This window comes from Cnephaeus nilssonii (assembly GCF_951640355.1).
Source record: "Cnephaeus nilssonii genome assembly, chromosome: 10".
Taxonomy (NCBI): Eukaryota; Metazoa; Chordata; class Mammalia; order Chiroptera; family Vespertilionidae; genus Cnephaeus; species Cnephaeus nilssonii.
In genome coordinates this window covers 64,785,460-64,801,171 of record NC_137081.1, presented here as the reverse complement: position 1 = coordinate 64,801,171, position 15,712 = coordinate 64,785,460, and the positions used below count along the sequence as shown (strand labels likewise).

Genomic DNA, 15,712 nt, shown 5'->3' with positions numbered 1-15,712 from the left:
TATTGGCATACCGAAAGGTGGCAAATGATTAGGATAGGGGAAAAAAGTATTAGAACTAAGAGACACAAACTCCAGTGGTACTAATTTTACCTTATGAAAGTCTGTAAGATTGTAAAAAGATGACAGGATAGTGGTCACATTCATTCTTACCATCTGCTGCTAAATTCAGTGATATAGGATCAGCAAAAAGGGGACCAAAAAACTTAGGGCTAGCCACTCTACAACTATATGGTTACCCATTTTCTGAGTCATCCAGAGTTTGCTTCACCAGTAACCCCCACCATCTACTTGCTTTATATACCCACTCTAAGACGATCTGGGAAGGACAGAAAGAGGGTGATGGCATCAATCATTTTAGGAAAGAAAGTGAGCAAGGATAGAAATAGAAGTCCTGGGACGGCACAAACATTTACTATGAAAGATTACATATGAATCTCTAAAGCACTCAGAAAACATATTGTAATGAGACAGTCAGTTAAAGAGCTGCAGAAGCTGCAAGTCTATGACTAACTGAAAAGTAGATTCAGAGACCAGAGATTCCAGACCTTTGAAAAGGAAGGAACAACGTGGGAGCACCAATTATAAAGTGCTCCTAAAAAATGTAATCTTACATTTAGATAGAGTATCAAAGAAAATGTGCCTGAGCTAACAAATATCTGAGTCCCAGGCAAGACTAATTTGGGGAAGAAGTTGGAAGGAAGGACCCGCACCTAATTATACCAAGGTACAATATCTAGATTTTAAGGATAAAGTTAGCCATTTTTACATACAATTCCATATAGCTATATTAAGAAAAATAATATGGAATTATTAACCAGAACAAAGTATTAAAGGTAAAACAAAAAAATATGAAGTTTGCCCAGCCAGTGTGGGTCAATGGATTGAGCATTGTCCCATGCTCCAAGAGGTCACTGGTTTGATTCCCGGTCAGGGAACATGCCTGGGTTGTGGGGCAGCCCATCGATGTTTCCATCTCTCCCTCTCCCTTTCTCTCTCTCTCAAATCAATAAAAACATATTTTTAAAAATATGTAAAGCTTAAACCCTTTATGTAAAAACAAGTTTAGTTTTTGCATATAAAGTCTGAATTGCTATAAACTAAATAATTACTCTTGTGAGTTTGGACATAATGAAAACTTCTAACTTTTACCATGCATTCTTATGAACTGATTAAATTTTGTCCAATGAACTTTTAATTTAAAAAATGAAATGTGTCAAAATTACTGATGCTTACATGAGCAGACCATATTTTATTATTAAAAGAAGAAACAAGTTTCAGTTATGCAAGCAATGTGACTGTGGTTAACGATATAGTATTGTACCCTTAAATTTGCATAGAGGATAGATCTTAAGTGTTCTCACATTTAAAAGTTAAAAAAAATTATACCTATATGAGGTGATGGATATATTTAATAGCTTCATTGTGCAATCTCACAATGTATATGTATATCAAAACATTAGGTTGAACACCACAAACATATACTGTTTTCAATTTGTTGATTATACTTCAACAAACGTGAAAAAAACGAGAATCATATAAGAGAAAAATTTAAGTAAGTTTTTATTTTGGTATTGTTATTTAAGAATAAAATCAGTTCTAACCGGTTTGGCTCAGTGGCTAGAGCGTCAGCCTGCGGACTCAAGGGTCCCAGGTTTGATTCCGGTCAAGGGCATATACCTTGGTTGCGGGCACATACCCAGTAGGGGGTGTGCAGGAGGCAGCTGATCAATGTTTCTCTCTCTCTATCCCTCTCCCTTCCTCTCTGTAAAAAAATCAATAAAATATATTTTTTAAAAAGAATAAAATCAATACTACTTTAATAATAAAACAATCATTTTTTAGAGGCAGTGAATATAAATTCTGTAACTCTAATTATCCATACAGCTCATCATCCTCACTCATTAGTATTTAATACTACCTACCAGTTTTATACAATCCTTTCAAAATGAAGGACTTTTTGTATTATTTTCCACTTTCATAGGACCCATATTTTTTCAAGATTCTACTATGTGGGATTTATTTAGCAGCACTGTTCTTCAATTATGTTATTAAACTTCCTCTTCCTTTCTCCCTGCCAACTGAAATTTCTTGTCAGCATCAGATAAACTGATGCCAATATGTTGGGCTGACATAGCAGTGGTTTGTAGAAGTGAAGCTGTTTAATTGAAGTGTAAGTAAATCGACGGAGTCCACTGTTTAGTAAACCTTGAAAACAACATATGAAGGTACCGCTGTAGCTAAGAACTTCAGGGCTCCCCGGACTCTAACATGGATTTCATCAATGTATATAATATAACCACACTGCCATACCCTGGATTGCCTTTTAATAGATGTGATGAGATAAAAGCTAAAGTTCTTTATGAGAATTAGAGGGAGAAAAATCCACATTGGATAGGTAGGTATGAATCACTAACCTAATATATTGCTAAAGTTATAAAGTAAAATAAAAATAATTTTTATGATGGAAACGCTTCAACAAAATAACCTAAAATATAAATCAGATATAAATAAAACAAAAATCTCATTAAAGTTCTTTTGAGAGAAAAAATTCAGGAGCTATGACATTTCAACAGTCTTTTAAAAGAAGACAGACAATATGCACACACAAAAAGTGTGTAATTAGTATTCATGCAGTTTTATGCAATAGTACATTAGAAGCTTTGTACTAATTCAGAAATTTTGAATATTCCTAAGTTTTGTTTTCAAATGGCATATATAGCAAGATGCAAAAATTATTTTGATATTATTACTTTTGCTCCAAGTTACCTGAACATTCTCATTCCACTTCTCAGCAAAAAGCTTGTCTGGAAATTCTGCAGGTAGAGATAATTGTTCTTTAAATATTTTAAGATACTGGGGGAAACCAAATGAATTCATTAAGTGCATCTGCCGGTGAGAAAATCGTGACTTCACTCTTTTTTCTAAGAGTTCCAGAATATCCTTAAAAACAAACAGAAATTCCTGTAAGATGCATGTTAAAAAAATATCAATGTTAGAAATATAAGTATTTCAACTATTACCTGTAATTAGCAATGCCTATCCTATAATATTCAATTAAGGATAAAAATGTATGAAAACCACTAAACACTCAAATTATTCTCTTGATCTCCTTATTGTTAAAAGGCAGTAGAAGAGAGTGTGGCTTGGAAATAGACCAAGCCTGTAAAATAGGGATGGGGAACCTTTTTTTATGCCCAGGGCCATTTGGATATTTATAACATCATTCTCTGGTCATACAATATTATCAACTTAAAAATTAGCCTGCTATATTTGGTCAAACATTTAACTAACTCACCCCTAATGCCTTGGCAGGGTCAGACCAAATGATTTTTCAGGCCTTATATGGCCCAAGGGCCAGACGTTCCTCACCCCTGCTCTAAAAGATTCTGTTATGCATGCTACTTTAATCCCCTTTAAGAATTGGTAGGCCTGGTGATGTCACAGGTTTTACCTACAATACTAATCTCAGCTAATCTTTAACATTCTAAGACTTATAATAATTGCTAAAAAAAAATATAACTATTATTGACTAGTTATTTGTCACAGTGACATTAAAAGTTTCAATAAGGAATTCTGTACAATCTATGAAGAATTCATATAAAAATTTGATAAAAATTTGTACTAAGACTTATTACATTCATGAAAATCTAAACATCTTTGTTTTATGTAACGACTTAAGTAGCAGCATGTGTAATGGAGAAATGTTCAGTTCACTGAAACATCCACAAATTTAAGCTGAAGCCATGCTAGGCCGAAGGAACAAACTACAGAAGAGGAAACTGGCAGAAACACAGCATGACAATGGTATGTTATTGTCCTGTGGCTTTTCTATGGTGATATTTTAGAAACTACTTATATTTATGCTATTTTTCTTTAAGAAGTTAGAAATCAAGTTTATTGCCAACTTTCTATAATTAAAGTTTTGTTATTTTTTTAGAAAAAGCTGTGATAAGCCTAGAAATATGGATTTCTAACCTACCAAGATGACTTTTATAAAACAGCTAGGTTAAGAAATCAATTATATAGAGCAGTGGTGGGAAACCTTTTTACTGCCTGCCAAAGGCCATTTGGATATTTATAACATCATTTGTGGGCCATACAAAATTATCAACTTAAAAATTAGCCGTCTATATTTGGTCAAACATTTAATTAATTGACCCCTAATACCTTGGCAGGACCAGACCAAATGATTTCGGGGTCCTTATACGGCCCACAGGCCGGAAATTCCCCACTCCTGCTTTATTTGGTCCTTCACTGCGTCAATAACATTTGCCACTGCCACTTCCATCCAAAGGAAGATTTTTTTTTTTAACAAGAAGAAGATGCCTCAAGCCCCATGACAGACTGCTGCTTCTAGCAAGGAAGTATAGTTATGTGGAGAACCAGCCAGATGGTCTACGAGGGAGGCTTATTATGAAGGCATACGGCATAAGCTCTGGAGCACTGGGGAAGGAGGGCAGGAAAAGCCACTGGACAGAAAAAACAGCACTAGGAGGACTGTTGGAAGAGGACTTTGTAAAAAGTTTCACTTTTCTAAAAAAAAGACAAAGAAGTACTGAAAAAGAGAACAAGTAAATGAACCTTATTTCCAGCGGTGTATACTTACAAAGTTAAAATAGTATCATTCTGAGTTGATTCCAAGCATTTTAAAAATATGGCAAGAATCATAAATGTTAAATATAGACACTATTAGCAAATTTAATCAAATGATGGTAAGATTATTTAACTTTCTCTTTACTTGCTAATGTAGAAATATTGTATTTATTAGCATAATCTGACTTCATTTTTTCATTTAGTGATTCCATTGGAGAGACAGAGGTATTTATGAGTATGAGTGATTAACTGTGTTCTTATTTTCCTCAATCTGATTTGAAAAATGGGATAAATGCACCAGTCATCGGTGAAACACATTTGAAAAATGTGTGATATGATGACCTACATAAGTGACTATGTTGGTAATTAAGCTTTAATTTTGTAAACATTATAATTTTTTAATTTAAAAAAAAAAAGACTTACCAATCTACATGTAAGACCAATAACTGCTATTGGAGTCTGTGCAGACTGAGAAATGTCAAAAAGATTATAGAGGAGTGTTTGGTTTCTATGATGAGCAAAGAGATCGAATTCATCTAATATGAAGATCACTGGACAACTATTAGTCCGGTCACCTAAGATAAAATAACAGTTTTATTAACAGCAATTATGTTAACTTTTGTTAAATTTCCAAACTATTTACTACATTTCACTTTTTAAAACTTAATTCACAAACCTACTTCAGGTAGGACATTTACCAATGCACACACATTTATTTATTCAACAAAATTACTCATAGGACAAGATAGCCTTAAGTATTTCAGTCTAGGTACTAGTAGTTTATTGATGAAAATTTAAGAAAAGAACTTAAATAAATGGAGACTATTGTTTTTAAAATTATGTAAGCCCCTTCTAGCACCAGAAAATTTACAAAAAACTTTTAATACCTACAAAGACCAAATCATTTTGAGATTAAATATAAAGAGTCATTATGCTCAAAACTATTATTTCAGAAAAGATTCATTTAGTTAGTAGAAATGCAAAGTATGTCTTCCCTTAGAAATAATTTTTATAAACAATGGTTAGATTGTGAAATTCAATCAAAACCACTGTAATTCCTTCTAACCACAATTTTAATATTGCAACAGGGAAAAGTTCAACATGGCTGTGAATTCATTGATCTCATCACAACAGAATCAGCTTTAACAAAAGAGTCACTACTACTTTAAGATTTAGGGCTTTATATTTGCATAAACAAGTAACAAGAAAATCTGATATGGGGACACTCACTCCAACAGATAATAAAACATTTAACACTAACCTAAATGGCATAAAAACCACAGGGACTGCTCAGAAGTCTAGAAACAGGCCTAAATAATTAGAAATTTAGTATTGGTAAAACATAGAATTACATATTAATGGGGAAAAGTGGTTTATCCAAGGTTAAAGCTCCACTTTACAACTCACCAAAATAAATTCTAGCTAAATTACTAATTACAAATATAAGTATTAGATGAAAAACTAATTAAATATCTTTAAAATCTGGAGAGAAAAAATTTTGACTATGTAAAAATTCTAAAACTCTGTTCAGCAGAAAATCCAACCCAAATTTAAGAGAAGAGAAACATTAACCCTTTGCACTCGCTTGCTTTTTTCTCGATTCCTTTATTCTACTCGGGATTTAATTTTTTAAATACCCCAGATTTTACAAAGCGTGGCAGTAGAATAAAAAACTGGAGTTTCTTTTCATACAAACTTATTTATTTGGATTTTTTTATATTTCAAATTATTGATACATTCAAAGAGTAATTTTAATCTCTATAATTAAAATCTACCGATGCTAACCGTGTCGAGTCACACTCGACATCCGAGTGCAAAAGGTTAAGTGCAAGAATTCCCATCCCATATAATAAAAGGCTAGGTGGCGTCACGCCCTCGCGTGATGTTGTCACAAGATGGCCGCCACAAGATGGCTGCGCACAGTGGAGACGGGGCCCAGTGGCCAACTCATGCAGTGAGGCCTGGGGGTCCCGTGGCTTTGTGTGGCGCGGAGGAGGCCGGTCCCGGCGTCTCTGCCGCCTCATGCAGAGGAGGCAGATCGCGGCAGGGGAGGGCAGCTGGGGGCGATCAGGACGGCAGGGGAGGGCAGTTGGGGGCCATAAGGGGAGGGCAGCTGGGAGCCATCAGGCTGGCAGGGGAGGGCAGCTGGGGGCCATCAGTGGCAGGGGAGGGCAGCTGGGGGCCATCAGGCCAGCAAGGGAGGGCAGTTGGGGGTGATCAGGCTGGCAGGGGAGCAGTTAGGTGTCAATCAGACCGGCAGGGGAGTGGTTAGGGGGTGATCAGGCTGGCAGGCAGAAGCAGTTATGGGCAATCAGACAGGCAGGCAGGCAAGCGGTTAGGAGCCAACAGTCCTGTATTGTGAGTCAGACATTTCCCGAGGGGTCCAAGATTGGAGAGGGTGCAGGCCGGGTTGAAGGACCCCCCCCTCCCCCGTGCGCAAATTTTGTGCACTCGGCCTCTAGTAAATAAGTAAATAAACAAGCTAAACATCAAAATAAGGTAAAGAACCAATAGGAAACACATGAACCAGGAAATGTCAATGGTCAATAAAAACAGAACATGATCATCATTACCAAAATTAAGCAAATTAAACTAATAAATTTTCTATTAATAGATAAAAATTAATACTTGTTTTTGATATTGTTAAGAAAAAGGGACTCTGAAATATGTTTAGAAAATGGGCCTTCTAGGGTAGTTTGGTAATATTCCTTTTAATTGTTGTACCTTTTAATCCAGTTCTACTCACTGAAATTTTCCCCAGGAAATATCTGGATGACTATCTATGAATTTCTTCATAATTACAAAAATTAAAAATAAAAGCCCATAACTGGTGGTTAATAAGTTATAATTTATATTTTTAATTATAGTTAATTTATATTTATAAAGTGAAGTATATAAGAACCATAATACGATGATGCAGCATTTTTTACTGACATGGAAAAATGCTCATAACATACTGTTTGTAAATGAAAAGATGTAGACTACACAATATGAAAAATAAATGTATTCTTATAAAAATTACTTAACTATATCAATGATATACTGCAGGTGAATAAAGACATGAAACCAAAGTTAAATTGGAATAATCACTATAATAGTGTGGGAATATAGTGACTATTATTTTCTTATTTTTTAATATTGCTTTATTAATTTTTTTGTAAAAGCATGTTATTACCTTTATAATCAGGGGAACTATAGCTAAACAAATATGTTTGATACTGTTAAATATGTTAATATTTACCTTTTTTTAAAGCTTCCAGAATAAATGAAAGGTTTTCAGCAAAGCTTCCCTGAATAACAAAAACAAAAAACAAACAAACAAATACCATGACTAGAAGTTTATTAAATAAAAAGGTTATCTGGCCCTTAAACATTATGTAGACACACCCTGTATCTAATTGTTAGACATTATATAGATACTCATTTGTCAAAGTAAACTAGAGGTCCAGTGCATGAATTCATGCACCAGTGGGATCCCTCGGCCTGGCTTGCGGGATCAGGCTGAAATTGGCTCTCCCACATCCCCCGAGGGGTCCCGGATTGCGAGAGGGTGCAGGCCAGGCCGAGAAAGCCCACTGGTGCACCATCGGGGGCAGGGAGAGATGTGGGAGGTTGGTCAGCTGGAGAGGAACTGTGGGAGGGCTCCAGGGCGTGTCTGGCCCATCTTGCTCAGTCCCGATAGACCGGACCCCAGCAGCAAGCTAACCTACTGATTGGAGCGTCTGCCCCTGGTGGTCAGTGTGCATTATAGCGACTGGCTGGCTGTCTGCCCCCAGTGGGCAGTGCACATCATAGCGAGTGGTTGAGCGGCCTTATCATATCATTAGCATATTACGCTTTGATTGGTTGAATGGCTGACCAGTTGACTGGACACTTAGCATATTAGGCTTTTATTATATAGGGTTAGAGTCATTGGCCAGATTCTCAGTTGAAAATCTCTATGCTTCCAATCTAAAACGTAAATATAAAAGCAGAGATGGCATAGCTCTGAAAGTGACATTACTATGTAATGTTCAAAATTTTTTATTTTCTTGGTAAAATACATAAAACTGTTAATGTTATTTAAAGAGAGGTTTTTTTTTAATCCTCATCCAAGGATATGTACATTGATTTTAGATTTTTAGATAGAAACATTGATGTGAGAGAGACACATCGATGTGAGCAACATAGATAACTTGTCTCCTGTACTTGCCCCACAAACTTTTTGGTTTATGGGATGACAAACCAACCAACTGACCCACCAGGCTGAGCTATTAAGAGTTGCTATATTATAAATACAGTCAGAGAATTAGAAAACCATTGCACTTTGTATCGTCAAAAACATCAGGCTCTTGAAAGTCACAAATTAATTTCTATCACTAAAAAATGAATTTAAATGAGATCCAAAAGTAAAAGGGAGAAGAAATTTGCCTCAAATATTAGATACTATAATAGTGAATCTGTATTCAAGAGCATATTACAGAATATGTATTATCATATCAAATTTGGCTATGCTTACTTGGACCACAACCAAAACATTTTTGGATATAAATATTCCAGATAAAATTTTACAGAGCTGCAGATGCATTATCCAGATGTTACAGCTTGTGGATAAAGGCCCTATTAAAATATTTTTTCATTAAAATCATTACTATACTTCAGGTTTTTTAACAAAACAGCCAACTTTAAATTTGAGGAGATGTAAAAGAGAAAGGAAACCCCTTTGTTTGTTTCCCAATTGAGAGAACTGATATAAAATAGCATAAGTTTTTAAGAGCTTCCATATATTTTGTGATGATTGCAAACTGTCACGTCAACACTATTACAAGGTAAGCAGGGCTAGAGGTAGTTACCATAACATAACAAAGGCTCAGAGACAATTTGTTAGGAGATCACTGGTCAATGTTACTCCAAGGTTGCTTCTCTTCTGGATATTTTTTAAAAGAATGTTGTACATGACATTAGATATACACCTGTACAAATACATATGTACATATTATACAGACATTAAATATATACCTATACAAATACAAATGTACATATATACTTATATAAATATACATGCATGTATATACGTATAAGAATATACAAATTTGCTGTAAGGATATCAGAACAGAAAAGCTCTGGATTGAGATAAGTGACTCAGGTTCTTAATGTCCAGCCTTTGTTATTTAGGCAAGCTTTTTATGCTCTCTGAGCCTCAGATGACTGACTAATGGATATAACGTAGAAGTTAAATTAATAATATCTCTATGTGACAATTATGGTACCAAAAGTGATGACTAGGATGATAAACAACGATGCCTTTTTATTATTTCATATAAATCCAATATGAAAGTTGGGAAGACCAATCTTACATCAACAGGAAACTAAAAGCCAAACTGGGCCTCTAGAATAGTAATGCTCCTGAACCAAGTAGCAGACTATGTTCAACATTAAATTCTAACAGAAGATAAAACATTAATAGAAGGGGCATTCTGAACTTGCACTTCAGAGACCTGCAGACAGTGAAAGGGTAACATATGATTGGGCTCAAGTTTTTAGAGATAATTACAAAAGAATGAATCACTACATGCTAGGAGGCTTTCACAACTATGGCTGAAATTTAAATAAGATCCAAAAGTAAAAGGGAGAAGAAATTTGGGTTAGGGTTAGGGTTAGGGTTTCCTTTCTCTTTTACATCTCCTCAAATTTAAAGTTGGCTGTTTTGTTAAATTAAAAAATCTGAGGTATAGTAATGATTTTAACGAAAAAATATTTTAATAGGGCCTTTATTCACAAGCTGCATAGGATAGTGACAGCACTGCATAATTACCAGGGACCAGAAATGAACTTGGAATGTATATAACGCACTTCAAATGCATAGGTAGTATGAGGATAAGTCATTTCATCATGAAAATTAAAGAAGTTGAAAATTAAGTTAATCATTCTTCCCTTGAGCCCTATAAATCAAGTGATAGGCAAAACATTTTTCAAGTTTCAAAACACTTCTAATCAGTTTAAGTTACTGATATTCATTGTTCTAGATTCCAAGTTATCACAATAATGAGATATGGGTAAGTATTTGAAAACATTTTAATAGTACGAGATAACTGGCATATGTATGGTATATTACCATCAACTATTCTTAAAACATAAATTATGTTTAATGCTTGCTTTTGTCTGCCAAATAAATTAGTGCAGTAAGTTTAAGATAATGCCTATTTAACAGAGGAGGATCTGAAATTCAGGGGCATTCTCATTCTCACCAGGCTGTAAAGCAAGACTAAAATCCACTTTTTCTGTAGTATAAAATTCAGCACATTTTCCACCACTCCCATGATACCCAAGTCTCAGGAGACTAGAAATAGACTGCTAGAGTATAGTATTTTTAAAAATATTAATTTATCTCCAAAGACAGAGAATCAGAATATTTATCTTACAAATAAAGAAACAAACTCAATATCTACATAAACTTGGTTTTGATAAATAAATGCACCCTAGTACTTAATACATTTTTATGACAAGAATCTTGCATATTTCAATTTAGAATCTCTAAACCCTCCCTAGCTCTCCAAAAATATAAAGCTATGACAATACAGACTTTATTTTGATGACTATTTAATAAAAGAATAGAAGTTATACGTACAAAAACTTTATCTCCAACTACATTTTCCAGATTTAACTGCCTTGTGATTTCCTTTAGAGCTATTTTATCATTGATCTGCAGCAGTCCTGAAACAAAGCCCATTTAAAAGTATTTAATTAAAACGAAATATGTATTTGACACATTTTTTCAATCAAATAAATTTTTAATGACTTTTAAATTTAACTAGAAAGGAAAAAGTCAAAGACTGTGAGTTTATATTTCATTTTACAACTGAGTAATGAAGACATCTAGTGGAATCAAAGAACAATCTTCTCTGGAGTTAGGGTTATTTAAAAAAAAAAGACAAAAACTGAAAGTCTTTATGTGCCTCCTTTATTTATTTATTGTTTTAGTTTCTAAAAATGTTGTTTATGGTGTGCTAAATTAAGAGTTGTTAGACATAAATCTAGTTTTAAAAATATAATTATGAATCCAAATTTAAAACATACAAGTGGATTTCATTTCATAATATAAAAATCTCACATGATTTGTATTATTTCCAGTAGCAAAATAATGACACACTTACCATTTAGGTGAACTTGTAATACATTTTCACTCACGTCTTCTACTTCCATTAGTTCTTTCAAAGCATGGTTTATTAGCTAAATAATATTAAAAAGTTTATAAAATATTTAATGATAGCTAAAAGTTAATAAGCCATTATTTTTAAACTATGAATAGTGGAAACGATATAAACAGATGGCTACTTTAAATTAACAAATACAATTGCAGATTATTTAGTTCCCTGTTAGTTGTTAGGTATACAGAGAAAGTCCTTATTACAGAAACTTAGTGCCTACAATGAAAAAATTATTCCTACTACTAATATCCTATCTAATAAAAGAGAAACAAGCAAATTGACCGTACCTCTGCCACGCCCACAAGCCACATCCACCAGCCAATCGGGAGCAAGTATGCAAATTAACCCAACAAAGATGGCGGTTAATTTGCATACGTGGGCGCTGAGCGGCCTGGGTCCCAGGAACATACTTGGGACCCAGGTCGCTCCTAGCCTGTAGGCCCGCAGTTAGGCCCTGAGCGGCAGGGGTCCCAGAACACCCCCAGCCACTCCGGGACTATGGGTGAAGCCGCTTGCGCATGCTCTGGTGCCAAGTGGCGGTTAGGGTCCATGCCAGGGCTGGCTGCTGGCCTCCGGGGTATTCGGAGACAGGAATGTTCCCGCCCAGCCACCTGCCGCTTGCGTGTGCTCCAGCGCTAAGCGGTGGTTCGGGTCCACGCCCCCAGCCCAGAGCCCATGGTGCGGGGGCTGGCTGCTGGCCTCTGGGGCATGCAGAGACCCTGGCGGCTGCTGCTGCACACAGCCTGGGGGGTCCCCGCATGCACCCCAGCCCAGCACCCACAACGGGGGGCTGCTGCCAGTCTCTGGGGTGTGCGGAGACCCCGTTGGCCACCACCGGGTGGCAGGGAGACCCCCCTAGCCCAGTGGATACAACACAGGGGCCGCATGAGCTGCAGAGGAAACACCATTTTTAAAAAATATATATATATTTTCTTGATTTTTTTACAGAGAAGAGGGGAGAGGGATAGACAGTTGGAAACATCAATGAGAGAGAAACATCGATTAGCTGCCTCCTGCACACTCCTCACTGGGGATGTGCCTCCAACCAAGGTACATGCCCTCGACCGGAATCAAACCTGGGATCCTTCAGTCTGCAGGCCCACGGTCTATCCACTGAGCCAAACCAGTTCCAGTGTAAACACCTTTTCTGACCGCTCATTGGCTAAGCTCCTGTATGCCACCACTTGCAGTGTTCTTGGTAACTTGGGTTATAAGAATCAAAAAGGTGACCTAGGGTTTTTCCACCACACTCCTGGAGGAAAAAAACAAAGGTCCGCTGCTGGAGGGGCTAAGAAATGTCATATCCTACCCTAGCCGGTTTGGCTCAGTGGATAGAGCCTCGGCCTGCCGACCGCAAGGTCTGGGTTCGATTCTGATCAAGGGCATGTACCTAGGTTACAGGCTCCTCCCTGGCTGGGGCCCAGGTCAGGGTTCATGCAGGAGGCAACCAATCAAAGTGTCCCTTTCACATTGATGTTTCTCTCTGTCTCTCCCTGTCTCTTCCACACTCTCTAAAAATCAATGGAAACATATCCTCAGGTAAGGATAAAAAAGAAAAAAAAGAAATGTCATATCCTATGAATGACACATCTTGAAAATGCCTAAAGAAAGTTGTCATTTTTTCACAGTGAAGGGACTAGAGTCCGTGTTGATGAAAACACCTTGGTGGCTGCAGTGGCTGGCCGTGGCTGGCCGTGGCTGCAGCAGCGGGGTAATGGGGCTGGTGCCTTCCCTTGATCAGCCCGGTCACCTCCCACAGCGGGCCTCAGCCGTCAGTAGGACAACTCCTGAGGGCTCCCAGTCTGTGAGAGGGGGCAGGCTGGGCTGAGGGAACACCACACCATGCACGGATTTCATGCACCATGTCACTAGTACTTATAATAATAACTAGAGGGCCAGTACACGGATTCATGCACCGGTGGGGTCCCTCAGCCTGGTTTGCACCCTCTCACAATCCAGGGCCCCTTGGGGGATGTCAGAGAGCTGGTTTCAGCCCGATCCCCACTGGAGGGACCCTACCGGTGCACAAATCCATGCACTGGGCCTCTAGTATGCATATAAGATCTTTGGTTAATCTCTTCCCCCTCTCCTCCTTCCCTGAGATTCATTAGTCTGTTCCATGTTTCCATGACTGTGGTTTCCACTCCTGCTTTGAGCGTCTGCCCCCTGGTGGTCAGAGTGCGTCATAGCTACTGGCTGGTTGGCTGGTTGCTTAGGCTTTTACATATATAGATTACTACTAAAATATGCACAGAGATTATTATTCCACCTTAAACTGTTCAATTATAAAGCTGCACATTTTTATAATTACAAGTTTCTAATCCACATACTTACATTCTTTATTATACTTTTTAAATTGTGACATGTTACCACTCATTAAAATATCATATACATTTCTTCATATTAATAGTGCATACATTTTTAAAAATTTGAAAATAAATCAAATTAAGAAAAAAACCTTTTTAGAAAAAAAATGAGAGACTATTCCTTCTAATATTAAAATAGAAGGGTACTGTCACAAAATAAATTGTATAGAAAAATAGGTAGCATACAGAAAAAAAATTAGCTAAGATGGCATCAAAATTTAGTGAGAAAAGGAATTATTCAACAAAGTCACTGGGATGACTGGTAAACTATTTTGAAAAACAAAAGTACTATTTGTTTTTACAATAGCCTATCTTCTATCTGTCACTATAGCATCTTTGTGCAATACGAAGAAACAAATATCCTCATTTTAAATTACTAGGTTGCACAACAGGATATCAAAAATAATAGCTATTCCTTATTTATCTGTACAGTTTTTAAAGCAGATGAAATTCTACCTCAGAACAAAGGCAGTCCAGGTCCTCTTTACAAGGGACAATCTGGAAATATCAACTGTTATATGCATAAAATCCTGATTGAGACATGAAATTCTTTATGAAGAACTGTCACAAGAAGAGGTGGTGCTTCTCTGCCTTTGGGTCAAGTCTGACTATACTATAAGAGTTCGTCCCCAAAGGACATAAACTTGGGCTCTCAAAATATGACTTTCGCCATATTTTTTTTAGTAATCTGCTATGTTCTTGCCCCCACCTCTTGACATTTTATTTATATAACATTTATATATACCGAGTTCTGATTTTATGATTTAAATTATTTTATGTTTGCTGAATTGTTGAAAAGCATTTCAATTTCTTTACCGAATGAAACAAGGTTAATATAGTACCTTCATTCTACATATGCATAGAGAGAGTTACAACAGGTTTATAGGGCACTCTTTCCACTGAATTTACTTTTAGGCATCAAGCTGTCATTTGCCTAGAATCTCAGTGATGGCGAACCTATGACACGCGTGTCAGCACTGACACGCGTAGCCATTTCTGATGACACGCGGCCGCTGAGGTGGCCGCATGCCGAGGATGAAACATTTGCTGCTCCTGAGGATGAAACATTTGCGAAATAATGTTTTTTCCTCAAAGTGACACACTACCCGAGTTATGCTCAGTTTTTTGGTGAAGTTTGACACACCAAGCTCAAAAGGTTGCCCATCACTGGCCTAGATCAACTCACAGCCTTTTTAATGGGGTGTGTGTGTGTGTTCTAAAACGATAATTTAAATGTACTAGCAAGTATGTCTTCATATAATTTTTGTTCCAATCTGAATACTGCTAAAATTTACTATGTAATTAGCTAGGTAACCAATTGTATAATTTCAATCAGTTTTCTCATGGATATAATGTCACCTTTTCAAATGTTTTAAACTATATAATATACTAAAAAGCTAGTTGGTTATTAATGTTACACCAACCAACCAGCTTAACCAATATGGCTACCCCGTTTTCACATTTTTTGTACTAAACACTAATTTTACAAATCTACTGGCAGAGTTTGCTTAGATCTGCCAGCATATAGGGATTTTTATGCTTACTAATATTACTATTCCCAAATAC

The 15,712-nt window shown here is 36.6% G+C and overlaps 1 protein-coding gene across 3 annotated transcripts in view; it reads right to left on the bottom strand.

The window, feature by feature from the left end:
* ORC4 (origin recognition complex subunit 4) overlaps window positions 1–15,712 on the bottom strand; it is an 80,010-nt gene that overhangs the window by 13,038 nt on the left and 51,260 nt on the right. For all 3 annotated transcript variants that reach the window (XM_079783247.1, XM_079783246.1, XM_079783248.1), the window contains 5 exons: window positions 11,727–11,802; window positions 11,201–11,286; window positions 7,835–7,883; window positions 5,017–5,168; window positions 2,767–2,940 (listed from right to left, as the gene is read on the bottom strand). In XM_079783247.1, the coding sequence (XP_079639373.1) occupies window positions 2,767–2,940; window positions 5,017–5,168; window positions 7,835–7,883; window positions 11,201–11,286; window positions 11,727–11,802 (537 nt within the window). The remainder of the gene's footprint in view (window positions 1–2,766; window positions 2,941–5,016; window positions 5,169–7,834; window positions 7,884–11,200; window positions 11,287–11,726; window positions 11,803–15,712) is intronic.